Here is a 22,739-nt window from a genome sequence, read left to right as displayed (position 1 = left end):
GCTCTTCCTATGTTTTCCTCTAAGAGTTTTATAGTGTCTAGTCTTACATTTAGGTCTCTAATCCATATTGAGTTTATTTTTGTGTGTGGTGTTAGGGAGTGTTCTAAATTCATTCTTTTACATGTAACTGTTCAGTTTTCCCAGCACCACTTATTGAAGAGGCTGTGTTTTCTCCATTGTATATCTTTGCCTCCTTTTCATAGATTAGTTGACCATAAGTGCGTGGGTTTATCTCTGTGCTTTCTATCCTGTTCCATTGATCTATATTTCTGTTTTTGTGCCAGTACCATATTGTCTTGATTACTGTAGCTTTGTAGTATAGTCTGAAGTCAGGGAGTCTGATTCCTCCAGCTCCGTTTTTTTCCCTCAAGACTGCTTTGGCTATTTGGGATCTTTTGTATCTCCATACAAAGTTAAAGATTTTTTGTTCTAGTTCTGTAAAAAATGCCATTGGTAATTTGATAGGGATTGCATGGAATCTGTAGATTGCTTTGGGTAGTATAGTCATTTTCACAATATTGATTCTTCCAATCCAAGAACATGGTACCTCTCTCCATCAGTTTGTATCATCTTTAATTTCTTTCATCAGTGTCTTATAGTTTTCTGCATACAGGTCTTTTGTCTCCCTAGGTAGGTTTATTCCTAGGTATTTTATTCTTTTTGTTGCAATGGTAAATGGGAGTGTTTCCTTAATTTCTCTTTCAGATTTTTCATCATTAGTGTATAGGAATGCAAGAGATTTCTGTGCATTAATTTTGTATCCTGCAACTTTAGCAAATTCATTGATTAGCTCTAGTAGTTTTCTGGTGGCATCTTTAGGATTCTCTATGTATAGTATCATGTCATCTGCAAACAGTGACAATTCTATTTCTTCTTTTCCAATTTGTATGCCTTTTATTTCTTTTCCTTCTCTGATTGCCGTGGCTAGGACTTCCAAAACTATGTTGAATAATAGTGGCGAGAGTGGACATCCTTGTCTTGTTCCTGATCTTAGAGGAAATGCTTTCAGTTTTTCACCATTAAGAATGATGTTTGCTGTGGGTTTGTCATATATGGCCTTTATTATGTGGAGGTATGTTCCCTCTATGCCCACTTTCTGGAGAGTTTTTATCATAAATGGGTGTTGAATTTTGTCAAAAGCTTTTTCTGCATCTATTGAGATGATCATATGGTTTTTCTTCTTCAATTTGTTAATATGGTACATCACATTGACTGATTTGTGTACATTGAAGAATCCTTGCATCCCTGGGATAAATCCCACTTGATCATGGTGTATGATCCTTTTAATGTATTGTTGGATTCTGTTTGCTAGTATTTTGTTGAGGATTTTTGTATCTACATTCATCAGTGATATTGGTCTGTAATTTTCTTTTTTGTAGTATCTTTGTCTGGTTTTGGTATCAGGGTGATGGTGGCCTCATAGAATGAGTTTGGGAGTGTTCCTTCCTCTGCAATTGTTTGGAACAGTTTGAGAAGGATGGGTGGTAACTCTTCTCTAAATGTTTGATAGAATTCACCTGTGAAGCCATCTGGTCCTGCACTTTTGTTTGTTGGAATATTTTTAATCACAGTTTCAATTTCATTACTTGTGATTGGTCTGTTCATATTTTCTATTTCTTCCTGGTTCAGTCTTGGAAGGTTATACCTTTCTAAGAATTTGCCCATTTCTTCCAGGTTATCCATTTTATTGGCATAGAGTTGCTGGTAGTAGTCTCTTAGGATGCTTTGTATTTTTGCAGCATCTGTTGTAACTTCTCCCTTTTCATTTCTAATTTTATTGATTTGAGTACTCTCCCTCTTTTTCTTGGTGAGTCTGGCTAATGGTTTATCAATTTTGTTTATCTTCTCAAAGAACAAGCTTTTAGTTTTATTGATCTTTGCTCTTGTTTTCTTTGTTTCTATTTAATTTATTTCTGCTCTGATCTTTATGATTTCTTTCCTTCTACTAACTTGGGGTTTTGTTTCTTCTTCTTTCTGTAGTTGCTTTAGGTGTAAAGTTAAGCTATTTGAGATTTTTCTTGTTACCTGAGGTAAGCTTGTATTGCTCTAAACTTCCCTCTTAGAACTGCGTTTGCTATGTCCATAGGTCTTGAATCACAGTGTTTTTGTTGTCATTTGTCTCTAGGTATTTTTTGATTTCCTCTTTGATTTCTTCAGTGATCCATTGGTTGTTCAGTAACATATTGTTTAGCCTCCATGTGTTTGTGTTTTTTGCAGTTTTTTTCTTGTAGTTGATTTCTAGTCTCATAGCATGTGGTTGGAAAAGACGCTTGACATGATTTCAGTTTTCTTAAATTTATTGAGCCTTGTTTGTGGTCTAGCATGTGATCTATCCTGCAGAATGTTCCATGTGCACTTGAAAAGAATGTGTATTCAGCTGCCTTCAGGTTGAATGCTCTATAAATGTCAATTAAGTCCTCATGGTCTAGTGTGTTAGTTAAGGCCTATGTTTTCTTATTGATTTTCTATCTGAATGATCCATCCATTGATGTGTGGTGTTAAAGTCCCCCAGTATTATTGTGTTACTGTTAATTTCTTCTTTTATAGCTGTTAGCATTTGCATTATGTATTGAGGTACTCCTATGTTGGGTGCACATATATTTTCAATTGTTGTATCTTCTCCTTGGATTGATCCCTTAATCATTATGTAATGTCCTTCTTTGTCTCTTGTAACAGTCTTTAAAGTCTATTTTGTCTGATATAAAAGTAGTGCTACTCCAGCTTTCTTTGATTTCCATTTGCATGGAATATCTTTTTCCATCCCCTCACTTTCAGTCTGTTTCTCTCTCTAGATCTAAGGTGAATCTCTAAATAAATAAATAAAGTGAATCTCTTGTAGTTAGCATATATATGGGTCTTTTTTTTTTTTTTTATCCATTTGGCCAATCTGTGTCTTTTGGTTGGAATATTTAGTCCGTTCACATTTAAAGTAATCACTAATATGTATGTTCTTATTGCCATTTTATTAATTGTTTTGTATTTCTTTTTGTAAATCTTTTTTTTTTTCTTTTGTTCTCTTATGGTTTGATGACTATCTTTAGTGTTATACTTGGATTCCTTTTTCTTTTTTGTTTGTATCTATTGTAGATTTCTGGTTTGCCATTAGCATGAGTTTTTTTTTTTTATTTTTTAAAGTGGTCTGTATATATATGTGGCTGTTTTCAATTGCTGATATCTTCATTTCAAATGCATTTTAAACACCCTTGATTTGTACTCTCCTCCCCTCATGCTTACTGTTTTTGATACCATACTTTACATCTAATTGTTTTGTGTAGCCTTTAACCTCTTATTGTGGATACAGATGACTTTACTGCTTTTCTCTTTTAACCTCCCTACTAGCTTTGTGTGTAGGTGATTTCCTACCTCTACTGTATGTTTGCCTTTACCAGTGAACTCTCTTTCCTTCTGTACTTTTGTTTCTAGTTGTGGCCTTTTCTTTCTTGCCCAGAGAATTTCCTTTAACATTTGTTGTAAAGCTGGTTTGGCTTTACAACAATTCTTTTAGCTTTTGAAAGATTTAAGTTTTAGCTGTGCTTTCCTTCCTTGGTTCTTTCCACTACACTTCTCAGAATTCCGTCTGGCTGGCCTCTCTGCCTCAAGAGGTGAAAGAGCCAGGCAGTTGTCACCTATAATTTCTTAGTCATGGTAGAACTAGCAGCATGCTATGTATGTAGCCAATGATACAGAAAGGATGAAACCTACTTGGTCCCAAGGGGAAGACAGATATTTGATTTTTTTTTATATACCACTTATTATCACCATCAGGTAGCTTCTAATACTGACTGCAATTACTGCTTAAATGTTACTATCAGGGTATAGCAAAAATTCCCTTGCATCTGTAGGTCTTGACTGTCAGGTAATTCACCATACATGTCTTAGTAGAGTAAAAGGGTAATTACATGTTGTAAAAAGCTCTGTTTGTTCCAAATTTACATGCTAGGAGAAACTGGCTGACTTTGCACGTGTAACACAAAAGGAGTCAAATTCTATGAGCACTTCATGGTACCTTTTGCACTTAATCTAAGTGTCACTAAAACTTTTAAAGGGACATTTTTGGAATAATTTGGGGCAGAATATTAAAGTAATTAGTTTAAGGTAATGATAAGTGAGATTACTGAATATTTCTTTGTTTTCATTATATGGGCCAGGTTATTGGTGAGGAAGCTATCAGTGATTACAGTTACTCATTAATCTTGCTTAGTAAGCATCGTTGATCTTTACCCAAGAAATGTTGGTACTCTCTAAACCAGTGGAAGATAAATGTTAAAGGAAAAGCTTGAACAGTTTAAACAAAAAAATACAATTAGCAAATAAGCATATAGAAAAAAAGTCATTCTCATGAATAAAGAAGTACTCATAAATCTGAAGCATCATTTTGTACCTATTATCAATTTTTTTTTAAAGGAAGTTGACTTTTTTGTTTTTTATAAATTTTATTTATTTTTTTTTATTATTATTTTTTTGGCTGTGTTGGGTCTTCGTTTCTGTGCGAGGGCTTTCTCTAGTTGTGGCGAGTGGGGGGCCACTCTTCATCACGGTGCACGGGCCTCTCACTGTTGCGGCCTCTCTTGTTGCGGAGCACAGGCTCCAGATGCGCAGGCTCAGTAGTTGTGGCTCACAGGCCCAGTTGCTCCGCAGCATGTGGGATCTTCCCAGACCAGGGCTCGAACCCATGTCCCCTGCATTGGCAGGCAGACTCTCAACCACTGTGCCACCAGGGAAGCCCCTCAATTTTTTTTTAATTATAATAGCAGGGCTTATAAGATTGTGGTGAAACTGGCACATATATGTATATTTTTAGAAGCAATAAAATGGTAGAAACTTTTGAAAAGTAATTAATAACATAAGTCATAAAACATAACCAAATAAATGTTTCCATTTGGGGGAATACATTCAAAGGAAATTGTCAAGTAAAACAAAGTAATTGATATCAGTACGTTCATTGCAGCATTGTTTATAATAGTAAAACAATAGAAATAACCCAAATATCCATCTGTAAAAGGATGATTAAATAAATTACATCTTCAGAGTAAATAACATTATATAACACCAAAATAATAATTATGGAGACCTTACCAGGAGTGATTAAATTATAATGTAAGGGGGGGGAGGAATGCAGATATGAAGTTATATATGGTCTGTGTATATATAAAATGATATGAAACACATGTGGAAATACAGAGACTCAGTAGCATAGAGTTTAAAGTACAAACACTTGGCAACAAGAAGGGGCTTTAGTTTGAATTCTGGCTCTGTATTTGCAAGCTGTTGTTTTCTGACATGTTATTTAAGTTCTTTGTGTTTTCGTAAATATAAAATGGGGATTCTCATACCTTCCTTATACGACAGCTCTGAGAATTAAATTAGATGATTCTGTAAAGTCTGAGACAAGGCAGTGGAATTATATGTGAATTTTTTTACTCTCTTATTTTGATTTCCATTAATTTAATTTTTTAATTGAAGTATAGTTGATTTACAACGTTGTGTTAGTTTTGGGTCTTCAACAAAGTGATTCAGTTACATATATGTATATGTGAATATATATATATTCTTTTTCATATTCTTTTCCATTATAGTTTATTACACAATATTGAATATACTTCCCTGTGCAATATAGTAGGACCTTGTTGTTTACCTATTTTATGTATAGTAGTTTATATCTGCTAATCCCAAAGTCCTAATTTATCCCTCTCTGCCCCCTTTTCCCTTTGGTAACCATAAGTTTGTTTTCTATGTCTGTGAATGTTTCTGTTTTGTAAATAAGTTCATTTGTATTTTTTTAGATTCCACATCTAAGTGATATCATATGATATTTGTCTTTCCCTGTCTGACTTACTTCACTTAGTATGATAATCTCTAGGTCCATGTGGCAAATGGCATTATTTCATCCTTTTTTATGGATAAATAATATTCCATTATGTATACATACCACACCTTCTTTATCCATTCATCTGTTGATGGACATTTAGGTTGCTTCCATGTCTTGGCTATTGTAAATAGTGCTGCTATGAACACTGGAATGCATTTATCTTTTCGAATTAGAGTTTTCTCCAGATATACGCCCGGGAGTGGGATTGCTGGATCATGTGGTAACTCCATTTTCAGGTTCTTAAGGAACTCCATACTGTTTACCATAGGGGCTGCACCAGTTTACATTCTCACCAACAGTGTAGGAGGGTTCCTTTTTCCCCACACCCTCTCCAGCATTTATTATTTGTAGACTTTTTGATGATGGTCATTCTGACTGGTGTGAGATGATACCTCATTGTAGTTTTGATTTGCATTTCTGTAATAATTAGCGATGTTGAGCATCTTTTCACGTACCTGTTAGCCAACCCAATATGTGTCTTCTTTGGAGATGTCTATTTAGGTCTTCTGCTCATTTTTTGATTGGTTGTTTGGTTTTTTTGTTATTGAGTTGTATGAGCTGTTTGTACATTTTGGGAATTAACCCTTGTTGGTCACATCATTTGCAATATTTTCTTCTGTTCCCTAGGTTGTCTTTTTGTTTTGTTTCCTTTGCTATGCAAAAGCTTGTAAATTTGATCAGGTCCCATTTGTTTGTTTTTGCTTTTGTTTCTATTGCCTGGGGGGAGTGACCTAAGAAAACATTGCTACGATTTATGTCAGAGAATTTTTTTTTAATTGAAGTATAATTGATTTACAATGTTGTGTTAATTTCTGCTGTACAGCAAAGTGATTCAGTTATACATATATAATTTTTTTTATGTTCTTTTCCATACGGTTTATCACAGGATATTGAATATAGTTCCCTGTGCTATACAGTAGGACCTTGTTGTTTATCCATTCTATATATAATAGTTTGCATCCACTAACCCCAAACTCCCAATCCATCCCTCCCCCACCCCTCTCCCCCTTGGCAACCACCAGTCTGTTCTTTGTGAATCTATTTCTGTTTTGTAAAGTCCATTTGTATCATTTTAGATTCCACATCTAAGTGATAGCATATACTTGTCTGTCTGATTTACTTCACTTAGTATGATAATCTCTATGTCCATCCATGTTGCTGCAAATGGAATTATTTCATTCTTTTCATGATTAATATTCCAGTGTTGTGTGTGTGTGTGTGTGTGTGTGTGTGTGTGTGTATACCACATCTTTATCCATTCATCTGCTGATGGACATTGGTTGCTTCCATGTCTTGGCTATTGTGAATAGTGCTGCTATAAACACTGGGGTACATGTATCTTTTCAAGTTACAGTTTTCGTCTTTTCCAGATATATGACAAGGAATGGGATTGCTGTAGCATATGCCAACTCTATTTTTAGATTTTAGTTTTTGAGGAACCTCCATACTGTTTTCCATAATGGCTGCACCAGTTTACATTCTCACCAACAGTATAGGAGTCTTCCCTTTTCTCCACCCCCTCTCCAGCATTTGTTATTTGTAGACTTTTTAATGATGGCCATTCTGACTAGCATGAGATGATACCTCATTGTAGTTTTGATTTGCATTTCTCTAGTAATTAGCCATGTTGAGCAACTTTTTATGTGCCTGTTGGCCATCTATGTGTCTTCTTTGGAGAAATGTCTATTTAGGTCTCCTGCCCATTTTCTGATTGGGTCTTTTTTTTTTTTTGATATTGAGCTGCATAATTGTATATTTTGGAGATTAATCACTTGTCGGTTGCATCATTTACAAATATATTCTCCCATTCCATAGGTTGTCTTTTCATTTTGTTTCCTTTGGTATGCAAAAGCTTGTAAATTTGACTGGGTCCCATTTGTTTATTTTTGCTTTTATTTATATTGCTTTGGGAGACTGACCTACGAAAACATTGCTACAATTTATGTCAGAGAATGTTGGTTTTGCGTGTGTTCTCTTCTAGGAGTTTTATAGATCCAGTCTTACATTTAGGTCTTTGATCCTTTTGGGGTTTATTTTTGTGTATGGTGTTAGAGAGTGTTCTAATTTCATTTTTTTTTTACATGTAGCTGTACAGTTTACCCAGCACCACTTATTGAAGAGACTGTCTTTTCTCCATTATACATTCTTGCCTTCTTGTTGTAGATTAATTTTGACCATAAGTGTGTGGGTTAATTTCTGGGTTTTCTGTCCTGTTCCATTGATTCATATGTCTGTTTTTGTGCCAGCACCATACTGTATTTATTACTGTAACTTTGTAGTATTGTCTGAAGTCTGGGAGGGTTATACCGCCAGCTTTTTTCTTTTTCCTCAGGATTGCTTTGGCAATTCTGGGTCTTCTGTGGTTCCATATAAATTTTAGAGTTATTCGTTCAAGTTCTGTGGAAAATGTCATGGGTAATTTGATAGGGATCACATTAAATCTGTAGATTGCTTTGGGTAGTGTGACCATTTAAACAATATGAATTCTTCCAATCCAAGAGCATGAGTTATCGTTCCATTTCTTTGACCCATCTACAGTTTCCTTTATCAGTGTTGTTTTATAGTTCTCAGCATATGTCTCATCTCCTTGGTCAGGTTTATGCCTAAAAGTATTTTTTTATGCAATTTTAAAGGTTTTTTTTTTTTTTTTTTTTACTTTCCCTGATATTTCATTGCTAGTGTAAAGAAATGCAACAGATTTTTGCATATTAATTTTGTATCCTGCAACTTTACCAAATTCATTGATGAGCTCTAGTAGTTTTCTGTTGGTGCCTTTAGGATTTTCTCTGTATAGTATCATCATGTCATCTGCATATAATGATGATTTTTCCTCTTCCCTTCCAATCTGGATACCTTTTATTTCTTTTTTCTTGGTTGATTGATTGCTGTGGCAGATTGATTGATTAATTGATTTCTATTAATTTTATAATGTTTTTACAACAGAAAACATTTTAATTGATAGTGACCACCAAAGTTATAATATACTCACAAATCTATACCTTGTGGCACTGACTATATGGCTAATTGAAGTGATCTAAATAATTAATTATGCTTATTTAGTACTAAAGAAAGATCTCAAAGTGCACACTCTGCTAAATCATATCAGCTTATTTAACACTTCTTATGTAGCTTTTGCCATGTAACAGACAGACAGACACTGTTCTAAACACTGTATTCATTGAATAACTACCCTATGAGGAAGGTACTGTTACAGAGAACTTTAAGAAACTCAATCAAGGTCACATTGGTCTATGTGGCAGAGCTGAAACTTGAAATCAGGCAGCCTGGCTACATGGTCCAGCTCCTCAATGCTATGCTGCCTTTCAGTTGGCCAATCAAAACATGCTTAGTGGACATAAGTGATGCTCGGCACTATGAGGGATGCCAGGAAACAAAGGATACAATCCGTAACTTGAAGAAGACGACCATTCTCTAGGTCTTAGCCATAGTCTCCAAATTCTGCCCTCTCAACCTCAGATAAATGTCATCCATGACACAGTTAAATGCTAGTCACAGAGAAACACCTCCTCTCACCCATAATAACAAAAGTTCTGAATGAAAAATCTGCAGCCTATTTGCTTGGCTCTCTATGGCAATGTCAGTGTCTTCAAAGTATGTGCTGAGAAGTCTTAGAATTGTGTGAAGTTGCTTCATGTTCTGCAAATATTTTACTCAAGTTTTTCTCTATACATATATTTGTATATACACACCTTCACACACTACATGTATATGTAACTAATGTTACAAATAACTTTTTAAACTAATACTACAAACTAAAATTACACACTGAAATACATTTTATTGTATACTTTAATACATAGGAAACTCACAATTCATTACAATATGCTCTTGGATTGTCATTGTGCATATCTCAGATGAAAGAGAGTCTCCCTCTAATTGAAGAGTATTCTGAAATTGCAAAACAAATTCTTTCAAAGCCAAAAAAATTGTTACCATTTGGAAGGTGATATAATATGATGGTTAAGAAGAATGGCACTAGAATCAGTCTAGATACTGTTTCGAGCACAGGTATTTACCACGTGAATTTGGGCAAGTTTTAAACCTTCCTGTACCTTAATTTCCTCATCTGTCAAATGGGACAGTACGTACCTCATAGAGTTGTAAGAAATAAAGGATGTAAAATTATAATTAGAAAAGTAACTCAGGCAATAAGTACTCAATAAATATTAGATACTACTATATATACAATATAATTTCTAGTGCAAATACTTATCTATAAAATCAGTCTTACCTTGTTATCATGCAACCAAAATAAATACGGAATTACCTTAAATTCTAACTAATGTTGATATGCAACTGGAAATCCCATTTTTCAAATTTTTGTGTTCATTCAATCGTTGAATTATTGTTATTTTTACAAGTATTGCAAATGTAAACTAATAAATTTATACTAATTAAATACTACTCCAATTTGCAAATTTGCTGTTTAGAATTTTGTTAGAAAAAATGTTCTGCATTAAAAAAATAATATATTGCATCATAGTGAAATTTGTTTTTATGCTTTATGTTATCTTATTCCAAGGGGAAAATAATTACCTCTTCCAAATATATTTGTTTCTTTTCATGGCTACCCTTCATTTAAAGCTTACTTTTGATTAATACATGTTGAAATCAAATTATAAAGAAATATTAACCCCTTATCTGATAGAGTGTTATATTGTGGTGGATGATTCTGCTTATCACCAAAGAACAGTCATTTAATCCCTCCTGTATTTCTTCCAAGATTGATTCTTTTCATGACAATAAGACTATTAGAATGTGCAAAGATATTTTAAATAAATGATGTTTGTTTTCTCTTTCTTTTCTTGCAGTCATTCCCAACACAGCACTACAACCCGCCAGCCTTCAGTGACTCTCCAACGGGCCATCTCCCTGGAAGGGTAAGATAAGAATAATATGGAGTCTTCTCTTAAACCAAACCGAGCACCCTCGTCACTTTGAGCATAAATTCCTTCCTCCCTCCCTCCCCACTTTACCCCTTTTTTTTCTTTCTGTTAGCAAATATCTATGAAGCTTATGTTATATATATGCCAAGCACCATGCTAGGTAGTACACTGAACAAGTCAAATAAGATCTTTTCCTTCAGAGGACTCATTATCTATTGAGAGTGACAAATATAAACACACACCTGCACATAACAGTGTGAGCATCACACAGGAAATACGTATGAGGGATTAATGAAGGATCCAGAAAGGATATCTATCTGACTGAAAATGGGCATCAAAGAGGGATGGGGGGAACAGGTCATGATGGTTTCAGAGAAGATATAACTCTGAAGCTGAGAACTGAAGCATCTGTGGATATTTGCCTGACAGACATTGGAAGGAAGGGTACTCCCTGCAGGAGAAAGAGCACATGCAGAAACATGAACATCTAAGCGGATGTCAGATGTCAAAAGGCCACTGAGTGCTTTGGCGCAAGGTGTGCGAGGCAGGAAATAAGAATGGTGATGTTGGCTGGCCAGGCTTACGTGTAGAGGACTTAGTATTTTGTATTTCTAAATTCCCCAATCAATCAGATAGAAGCTGAAGGGGCTGAGAAGAGGGTGTTAATATTTCCATCCACTTGCTTTATAATCGCAACTGATTTAATTGAGAACACTTAATTGGTTACCGTATAAAAATTAAATCACTTTATTTTTCCAATATCTGTTACCAACTATGCTTTGTTCAACCCTATTTCTCAATAACAAGTAGACTCCCTTAATGGCATTTCAGTTAAAATCTCTATTACTTATTCTCTCTATTTTAAAATCTTGTGTTTTCAGTCAAACCTCTGTCTCTCTTTCCAACATAATTAAGACTTGGGGTCCACCAAAGTGCTCTGGAGTTGATAGAGGAGTGATCTGCTCTCTCTCTCATACCGCCCTCTAGATCTTCCTTTCTCTTAGATTTCTTCTCTGGTAGAAATGAAGTTAAAAAAAAAAAAAAGGGAAATGGCATTCCTCACATTCTCCTGTGGCAGTCCCCCTTTCTGTTGGCTATCACTGGTGATGTAGCCTGGATGGGTAGAGAACCAAACAAACAGGCACCAATGCTAAGAAACGCAAGCAACTCCCCCAGCATGTGGTCCCCTGGGAGCACCAGCGATCTTTTCTACAAAACCCCCTGGCAGTAGCACACTGTAGTCCTCTGATGCACTCACCCACTTTGCCCCAGCTGCACCAATCCCTCCTCACATGCACACAGTCGCCCTTTCTCACCTGTCCTCAGCAGCTTCACATGTGAGGCTTGCAGACATGAGCAGCATGCATCTTTCCTGCCCCTCAGCTGGAACTTACTAGGGCTAGTCCTTGCCTCCTTTCTCCCTGCCTGACAGTCTCATCTTCTCTCCCCAGGGCAAGTCAGCAAACTCCATGACTAAGTGGACATCCACTTGGGAGGGAGATGGTAGCCTTTCCTTCCTGGAACAGCATAAATTTTATAAACACTTTTCATGGGGAGCCCTTTCTTGCCTTTAGCTAAGGAAATCCACTGCATGTCCGCAAACCCATGGGAACATGAGTGAAAGGAATGGGACCTCTGCATGAACACTGCCCTCCCCTCAAAAGGATACCTCCTTCTCTTCCTAGTCCTCCTCTACTGTTTTTGGCGGTAAAGAACATCAAACAATTTTAGCTCCTCTATTAAACAAGAAAACAAAAACTGAGATAGGAGTGGGGGAGGAGTCAAGATGGCAGAATAGGAGGACATGGAGTTCACCTCTCCCCATAAAAGTACATCAAGAATGGAACAATTCTGACAGAGCACCTGCTGAACACTAGCAGAGGACCTCGGACACCTAAAAGGACAAGAACGATCCCCATGCAACTGGGTAGGACAAAAGAAATTTTAAAAAGACAAGAGGAAACAGGACACGACCTGCACCCCTGGGGGGGAACTGAAAGAGAGGAGAGGTTCCCACACCCAGGGAAGCCCCCTCGCTAGTAGGGAGATCAGCTAGGACAGAAGGGGAGCTTCAGGGACTCGGAGGAGAGCACAGCAACCAGTCTGTGGGAGGCAGGACAGAGTGAGACCTACATGAATGGTCGGTGCCACAGCCCTGCACGTCCCAGCCTGAGACACGTGTCTGCTGGTGCGGATGGAGGCTGGGTGCTAGAACCTGGGGTTTGGAGAGCAGACCCAGGGAGGGGACTGCTATTAGCTGCAAAGAGAGAGCCTGAAGGGATGGGGGTACAGAACTCTACAAGCGGGAATGTTTGTGGAAGAAGCCCAGGCCACCATTGCAGCCCCCTTGCCCATGCACCAGCCCCTGCCTCCCTGGGCACTAGAAGGGGCTCCTGCCTGAGCAGGCTTGCACGCCTCACCTGCCTTGGCCACGGCCTGCAAGAGCAGGCTCACTCACCCCTGCCCCCTCCTCCACCCCCACAGCCCAAGCAGGCTCACATGCCCCACCCAACCCAGCAGGCTGGCATTTGCCCCACCTGTTGCCGCCTCTGACCCCACCCACCTGGGCAGGCTCTGGGGCAGCCTCAGGAACAGACACTGGTGGAAGGCCCACATGCAGAGGGGGGGCTGAAACCACAGCTGAGCCTCATGGGCCATGCAACTAAGGAAGAAGAGCTGAAATCTCTCCTCACAGTTGTGGGAAATGCGGATTTACACCCCCCACTGCCGGCTTTGTAAACTCAGCACCTGCAGAATATCCAAATGAATGAGTACTACCCCAGCTGAGATGGGTCTAGCTTTAGCAACTGTGGGTTTGTGTGCACATACACATGGGGACTGGACCGGGCCAGAATCTGAGCTGCCTCCATAGCTCCCACAGCAGGTCCTGGTGCACAATTACTGCAGTCCTGGGACCTGACTTCAGTGGATCTGTGCTGGTAGTCTGGTGAAAACAACACCTGAAAGACACCAGGGCCAATTGCCGGCATACCCACTGTTAAGGTGGGTCTGAGAGCAGTTCCAGCAACAGTGTAATTTATGAGCCAGCACCACAGGTGAAAAGTGACACAATAGAGCACACTCACAGTTGAACAGCTCTAGAGGAGGAAAACTCAGTGGCTTCACTCCCAGAGAGAGTGCTCCAATCCTGCCTATGTCACACTGCAGGTCAGAAACACAGCTCAGAAACAGATCTCAGGGCCTCTACTCCAACTGGAGAGCAGACCCTGCCCCTCACAGGGCAGCGACAACCTCAGAGCAAGGGGAGGCCCCCGTTCAATATCCCGTGCAGGCTCAGGTCACCCCAACATCAGTCACTCCTCTTACCAAGGGGATAATGGTCAGCATACACTGAGGAAAGAGGTCGCAGACAAGCATATTAAAAACAGCTCTAGCACCAAAAAATATTAAACCCACTTAGGCTATACAGGGACGTTCCCACATAAAAATAGCCCTACAAGACAGTCTGAGGGTCAGTCATCGGGAGAAAGAATCCCCCAGAGCATTTGGCTTTGAAGGCCAGTGGGTCCTGAGTGCAGGAGCTCCACAGGACTGGGAGAAACAGAGACTCCACTCTTGGAGGGCGCACACAAGGTTTCACATGCATTGGGACCCAACACAAAGCAATACCTCCATAGGAACCAGGGCTAGACCTAACTAGGGGTCTTGCAGGGTCTCCTGAGGAGGCAAAGGTCAGCGGTAGCTCACTCTGGGGGCAAGGACACTGGTGACAGAGGCCCCAGGGAACACTGATCGGCATGATCTCTCCCAGAGGTCCCATTTTTGGCACCAAGACCTGGCCCCACCCAAAAGCCTACAAGCTCCAGAGCTGGAATGCCTCAGGCCAAACAACCAGCAAAACAGGAATACAGCTCCACCATCAGCAGACAGGCTGCCTAAAGTCATACTGAGCTCACAGCTACCTCAAAACACACCCCTTGGCACGGCCCTGCCCACCAGACAGACAAGACCCAGCTCCACCCACCAGAGGGCAGGCACCAGTCCCTTCCACCAGGAAGCCTGCACAAACCCCAGGACCAACCTCACCCACAGGGGGCAGACACCAGAACTAAGAGAAACTATGATCCTGCAGCCTGTGGAAAGGAGACCACAAACACAGAAAGGTAGACAAAATGAGATGACACAGAAATATGTTGCAAATGAAGGAACAAGATAAAAACTCACAAGAACAACTAAATCAAGAGGAGATAGGCAATCTACCTGAAGAATAATTCAGAGTAATGATAGTAAAGATGATGCAAAAGTTCAGAAAAAGAATGGAGGCACAGATTGAGAAGATACAAAAAAATGTTTAACAAGGAGCTAGAAGATTTAAAGAACAAACAAACAGAGATGAACAACACAATAACTGAAATGAAAAATACACTAGAAGGAATCAATAGCAGAATAACTGAGGCAGAAGTGAGCCAGAAGACAGAGTGGTGGAAATCACTGCCACAGAACAAAATAAGGAACAAAAAATGAAAAGAAATGAGGACAGTCTCAGAGACATCTGCAACAACATTAAACGCACCAATGTTCACATTACAGGTGTCAACAAAGGAGAAGAGAAAGAAAAAGGGCCTGAGAAAATATTTAAAGATATTATAGCCAAAAACTTCCCTAATATGAGAAAGGAAACACTCACTCAAGTCCAGGGAGTGCAGAGAGTCCCATACAGGATGAACCCAAGGAGGAACACGCCTAGACATATATTATTCAAACTGGCAAAAATTAAAGAGAAAGAAAAAATATTAAAGACAACAAGGGAAAAGCAACAAATAACATACAAGGGAATCCCCATAAAGTTTTCAGCAGATTTTTCAGCAGAAACTCTGCAGGCCAGAAGGGAGTGGTAAAATATATTTAAAGTGATGAAATGGAAAAACCTACAACCAAGAATACTCTACACAGCAAGGCTTTCATTCAGATTTGACAGAGAAATCAAAAGCTTTACAGACAAGCAAAGGCTAAGAGAATTCACCACCAAACCACATTTACAACAAATGCTAAAGGAACTTCTTTAGGTGGAAAGAGACCAGCAACTTAATATAACCTTGTGTATATATAGACTGCTATATCAAAACCTCATGGGGGGACTTCCCTGGTGGCATAGTGGTTAAGAATCCGCCTGCCAATGCAGGGGACACGGGTTCGAGCCCTGGTCCGGGAAGATCCCACATGCGGCACAGCAACTAAGCCTGTGTGCCACAACTACTGAGCCTGCGCTCTAGAGCCTGCAAGCCACAAATACTGAGCCCATGCGCTGCAGCTACTGAAGCCCGCGTGCCTAGAACCCATGCTCCACAACGAGAAGCCACCGCAATGAGAAGCCCGCACACCGCAACAAAGAGTAGCCCCCGCTTGCCACAACCAGAGAAAGCCCATAAGCAGTAACGAAGACCCAGCACAGCCATAAACAAACAAGCAAACAAACAAATAAATAAATTTTTTAAAAAAAGAATAAAACTTAAAAATTTAAAAACCTCATGGGAACTGCAAACCAAAAAAGTACAATAGGTACACACACACACACACACAAGCAACCCAAACACACACTAAAGACAGTCATCAAATCACAAGAGAAGAGAACAAAAGAGGAAGGGAAGGAAAAAAACCTACAAAAACAAATCCAAAACAATTTTTTAAAAATGTCAATAGGGGGCTTCCCTGGTGGCGCAGTGGTTGAGAATCTGCCTGCTAATGCAGGGGACATGGGTTCGAGCCCTGGTCTGGGAAGATCCCACATGCCACGGAGCAACTAGGCCCATGAGCCACAACTACTGAGCCTGCGCTTCTGGAGCCTGTGCTCCGTAACAAAAGAAGCCACGATAGTGAGAGGCCCGTGCACCGCGATGAAGAGTGGCCCCCACTTGCCGCAACTAGAAAAAACCCTCGTACAGAAATGAAGACCCAACACAGCCAAAACTAACTAAATAAATAAATGATTTTTTTTAAATGTCAATAGGAACATACATATTGATAATTACCTTAAATGTAATTGGAACATACATATTGACAATTACCTTAAATGTAGTTGGATTAAATGCTCCAACCAAAAGACACAGACTGGCTGAGTGGATACAAAAACAAGACCTGTATATATACTGTCTACAAGAGACCCACTAGGGACACATACAGATTGAAAGTAAGAGGATGGAAAAAGATATTCCATGCAAAAGGAAACCAAAAAAGATATTCCATGCAAAAGGAAACCAAAAGAAAGATGGAGTAGCAATACTCATATCAGACGAAATAGACTTTAAAATAAAGACTGTTACAAGAGACAAGGAAGAACACTACATGATCAATCCAAGAAGATATAACAATTGTAAATATGTATGCACCCAACATAGGAGCACCTCAATATATAAGCCAAATGCTAACAGCCATAAAAGGGGAAATTGAGAGTAACACAATAATAGTGGGGGACTTTAACACCCCACTTACACCAATCGACAGATCATCCAGACAGAAAATCAGTAAGTAAACACAGGCCTTCAATGACACATTAGACCAGATGGACTTAATTTTTCCATCCAAAAGCAGAAGAATACACTTTCTTCTCAAATGCACATGGAACATTCTCCAGGATAGATCATATATTGGGCCACAAATCAAGCCTCAGTAAATTTAAGAAAAATGAAATCATATCAAGCATCTTTTCCTACCACAATGCTATGAAATTAGAAATCAATTATAGGAAAAAAAAACCGTAAAAAAAACACAAACACGTAGAGACTAAACAATATGTTACTAAACAACCAGTGGATCACCGAAGAAATCAAAGAGGAAATCAAAAAATACCTAGAGACAAATGACAACAAAAACACTACGATCCAAAACCTATGGGACACAGCAAAAGCAGTTCTAAGAGGTAAGTTTTTAGCAATACAATCTTACCTCAGGAAACAAAATCTCAAATAAACAACCTAACATTACACCTAAAGCAACTAGAGAAAGAAGAAGAAACAAAACGCAAAGTTAGTAGAAGGAAAAAAATCATAAAGGTCAGGGCAGAAATAAATGAAATAGAGACTAAAAAATAAAAAAGATCAGTGAAACTGAAAGCTGGTTCTTTTTACTTTTTCTTTGAAAAGATAAACAAAATTGATAAACCATTAGCCAGACTCATCAAGAAAAAAAGGGAGAGGGCCCAAGTCAATAAAATCAGAAATGAAAAAGGAGAAATTACAACTGACACGACAGAAATAAAAAGGATCATAAGAGACTACTACAAGCCACTATACACCAATAATATGGACAACCTAGAAGAAAAGGACAAATTCTTAGAAAGGTACAACGTTCCAAGACTGAACCAGGAAGAAATAGAAAATATGAACAGACCGATCACAAGTACTGAAACTGAAACTCTGATTTAAAAACGTCCAACAAACAGAAGTCCAAGACCAGATGGCTTCACAGGTGAATTCTATCAAACATTTAGAGAAGAGTTAACACCTATCCTTATGAAACTATTCGAAAAAAACTAAGAGGAATGAACACTCCCAAACTCATTCTATGAGGCCACCATCACCCTGATACCAACCAGGCAAAGATACCACAAAAAAAGAGAAAATTACAGGCCAATATCATTGATGAACACAGACACAAACATCCTCAACAAAATACCAGCAAACTGAATCCAACAACACATTAAAAGAGTCATACACCATGATCAAGTGGGATTTATCCCAGGGATGCAAGGATTTTTCAATATCCACAAATCAATCACTGTGATACACCATATCAACAAATTGAAGAATAAAAACCGTGTGATCATCTCAATAGATGCAGAAAAAGCTTTGGACAAAATTCAACACCCATTTATGATAAAAAGAAAGTGGGCATAGAGGGAACCTACGTCAATATAATAAAGGCCATACATGACAAACCCACAGCTAACATCATTCTTAATGGTGAAAAACTGAAAGCATTTCCTCCAAGATCAGGAACAAGACTTTCATTCAACATAGTATTGGAAGTCCTAGCCATGGCAATCAGAGAAGAATAAGAAATAAAAGGAATCCAAATTTGAAAAGAAGAAGTAAAACTGTCACTATTTGCAGAGGTCATGATACTATATGTAGAAAATCCTAAAGACGACACTAGAAAACTACTAGAGCTCATCAATGAATTTGGTATAGTTGCAGGATACAAAATTAATACACAGAAATCTCTGGCATACTTATACACTAACACCAAAAGATCAGAAAGAGAAATTAAGGAAACAATCCCATTTACCATCACATCAAAAAGAATAAAACACCTGGGAATAAACCTACATAAGGAGGCAAAAGACCTGTACGCAGAAAACTATAGGATGCTGATAAAAGAAATCAAAGATGACACAGATGGACAGATATACCACGTTCTTGGATTGGAAGAATCAGCGTTGTCAAAATGACTATACTGCCCAAAGCAATCTACAGATTCAATGCAATCCCTATCAAATTACCAAGGGCATTTTTCACAGAACTAGAACAAAAAATTTCACAATTTGTATGGAAATACAAAAGACCCCAAATAGCCAAAGCAATCTTGAGAGAAAAAAAAAGAGCTGGAGGAATCAGGCTCCCTGAGTTCAGACTATACTGGAAAGCTACAGTCATCAAAACAGTATGGTACTAGCACAAAAACCAGAAATATAGATCAATGGAACAGAATAGAAAGTCCAGAGATAAACCCACGCACTTATGGTCAACTAATCTATGACAAAGGAGGCAAGAATATACAATGGAGAACAGTCTTTTCAATAAGTGGTGCTAGGAAAACTGGACAGCTACATGTAAAAGAATGAAATTAGAACACTCCCTAACACCATACACAAAAATAAAATCAAAATGGATTAGAGACCCAAATGTAAAACCGGATACTATAAAACTCTTAGGGGAAAACATAGGCAGAACACTCTCTGACATAAATATCTTTTTTGATCTTCTCCTAGAGTAATAAAAATAAAAACAAAAATTAACAAATTAAATTAAATTAAACTTAAAAGTTTTTTCACAGCAAAGGAAACCATAAACAAGATGAAAAGACAACCCACAGGATGGGAGAAAATATTTGCAAATGATGAGACCAAAAAGGGATTAATCTCCAAACTATACAAACAGCTCATGCAGCTCAATATCAAAAAAAAAAAAAAAAATCCCAAAATGGGCAGAAGACCTAAATAGACATTTCTCCAAAGAAGACATACAGATGGCCAAAAAGCACATGAAAAGATGCTCAACATCACTAATTATTAGAGAAATGCAAATCAAAACTATGAGGTACCACCTCACACCAGTCATAATGGCCATCATCAAAAAAATAACTACAAACAATAAATGCTGGAGAGGGTGTGGAGAAAAGGGAACCCGCCTACACTGTGGGTGGGAACGTAAATTGGTACAACCATTAAGGAGAATAGTATGGAGGTTCCTTAAAAAACTAACTATAGAACTACCATATGATCCTGCAATCCCACAGCTGTGCATATATTTGGAGAAAACCATAATTCAAAAAGATACATGCACCCCAATGTTCACTGCAGCACTATTTACAATAGCCAAGACATGGAAGCAACCTAAATGTCCATCGACAGATGAATGGATAAAGAAGATGTGGTACATACATACAGTGGAATATTACTCAGCCATTAAAAGGAATGAAATTGGGTCATTTGTAGACACGTGGATAAATGAGATGTGGTACATATATACAATGGAATACTACTCAGCCATAAAAAAGAACGAAATATTGCCATTTGCAGCAATGGGCGGACCTAGAGATTATCATACTAAGTGAAGTAAGTCAGACAGAGAAAGACAAATATCATATGATATCACTTACATGCGGAATCTAGTAAAAAAGAAATGATACAAATAAACTTAATTACAAAACAGAAACTGACTCACAGATCTCGAAATCAAACTTATGGTTACCAAAGGGGAAATATGGGGGGAAGTGATAAATTAGGAGATTGGGATTAACATATACACACAACTATATATAAAATAGATAACTAATAAGGACCTACTGTATAGCACAGGCAACTCTACTCAACATTCTGTAATAACCTATATGGGAGGTGAATCTGAAAAAGGATGGAGACATATATATATATAACTGATTCACTTTGCTGTACACCTGAAACTAACACAACACTGTAAGTCAACTATACTCCAATAAAAAAAAAAAAAAACAGAGATAGGAGTGGATACCTAAACAGAAACTTTGCTCTGGAAGAATTAAGTAACTCTTTTCTCAACAGTAAGTAACTCATTTCTCAACAGTAAACTACTATCTCCATTGCGACATTTGTTCTATTCCATTAAAAAAAAAACAAAAAAAGACACAAGAAGTTCTCAGTCAATACTTCAGACCATTTGGTTCTGTAATAATGTACAAGATGGTCTAGATCATGGATCCTCACCAGACTCCCAGAATTTAAACCAGGGCTAAGGAAGTTGCTAGCTATGTGATAGCAAGTTACTTGATTTCGTTGTGCCTCAGTTTCCTAATTAATGTAAAATGGAAATACTGATGATGATTCCTTGTAGAGTTCTTTCAAGAATTAAAATTATATATACATATAATTTAATTTTTATAATAGTACTGGCATTATATGTGTGTTACAGTAGTTGTTGCTGTTGTCGTTATACATAATATATACTTAATTAATAAGGCATGAGAGTTTCTCATATATATTAAATAAGGATTTGTTAAAAGTCAGGGACTGGCATCTTTGCTATATTCTGGAGAGGCATTTTCCTATATATATGGGTAATAATCATTTGTGGAAGCAATTCAAATCACTGTTTGAGTTTGCCTCATTGCTGAGTTCATAGTTATATTAAAAATACTTTAATTACCAAGATTATATTTAAGTGCTTATTAAACAAGGAAAGAATAACCTAAGCTGTTTTCTACACATCAGCTTATCCTCAGCACCAAAAGAAAAATTTAGGACCAGAATAAGAAATGTTCTTACATTTCTAGTATATATATCTTAAAAAGTTAGTAAAGAGACCACTTCAAAACATGAGAGGAAATAATCTTTGCAGCCTGTGAGCATTCTCCAGTTGGACTTGAGAACATCCAATAGTCATCACCTGCAGTGCAAGTTCATGCAGGCTTGTGATTGTACCCTCCATACTACCCTCCTTGGTTTCCTCCTTCTAGAAAGTGCCATAGTTTAGACAAAACTCTTCCACAAAACACAGTTGCTTGACATATCTTCCAAAGGATGTGAATGGTTTTGAATTCTGCATGTTAAATTGGATATGTGGAAAGGACCAAGGAAAAGACATCCAGAGCTAACAAAGGGATGAGACAGCCTTTTATCAAGAAAACACTGACAGGATTAGGATGCTTTGGTTTGAAGAAGAAAGCTTCATTAGATGCTTAATGAGATCATATTCAAAATGTGCAATTTATTGGGAACAAAAATAGTACAAATTCATGGCTATTTCTTCAAGGGAAGAGAAAAGAAACTAACATGTATTGGGTGCTTATTAGGTGCCAGGCCATCTATCTATCCATCCATTCATCCATCCATCCATCTAGCTATCTTATTTGATTTTATTTCCAAAATAGTCTTGTAAAATAGGCATCTTTTTTTTTTCTAAAAATGGAGTCTCAGACACATTAAGTAATTTTCCCGAAGACCTTTACATAGAAAATAGCAAGCCTAGATTCGAAATCAAATTTGACTTCACTGTCCAACTCCATCCCCTATAATGTGGCATGAAAAGTCTTTATTGAGTGGGAAAGCACTGGTCCCACCATTTATAAGCCACATTCAGGCTAAGTTAGACATAGTGAAGAAGCTCCTAGGATAAAAAATGATAAAGAAGTAGAACTGATTCTCAGCCTAGCAATCACTAAGTAGAATGACTAGCCCAGCATCTGGGGTGGCACTGGAGGACCACATGCACACTAAGTGCCTAAGGTGTTAGTCGTGGTAGAGACGAGGG

At 37.9% G+C, this 22,739-nt stretch overlaps 1 protein-coding gene and 1 long non-coding RNA gene across 19 annotated transcripts in view; one reads left to right on the top strand and one right to left on the bottom strand.

Annotated features, from left to right (window-relative positions):
• DLG2 (discs large MAGUK scaffold protein 2) overlaps positions 1–22,739 on the top strand; it is a 2,068,078-nt gene that overhangs the window by 1,633,243 nt on the left and 412,096 nt on the right. For all 18 annotated transcript variants that reach the window (XM_082343299.1, XM_082343288.1, XM_082343300.1 and 15 more), the window contains one exon: positions 10,702–10,770. In XM_082343299.1, the coding sequence (XP_082199425.1) occupies positions 10,702–10,770 (69 nt within the window). The remainder of the gene's footprint in view (positions 1–10,701; positions 10,771–22,739) is intronic.
• LOC309606382 overlaps positions 1–22,739 on the bottom strand; it is a 136,588-nt gene that overhangs the window by 25,412 nt on the left and 88,437 nt on the right. The window lies entirely within an intron of this gene.

This window comes from Balaenoptera borealis (genome assembly GCF_965194805.1).
Source record: "Balaenoptera borealis genome assembly, chromosome: 11".
Classification (NCBI taxonomy): Eukaryota; Metazoa; Chordata; class Mammalia; order Artiodactyla; family Balaenopteridae; genus Balaenoptera; species Balaenoptera borealis.
This window is presented reverse-complemented; position numbering and strand designations above follow the sequence as displayed.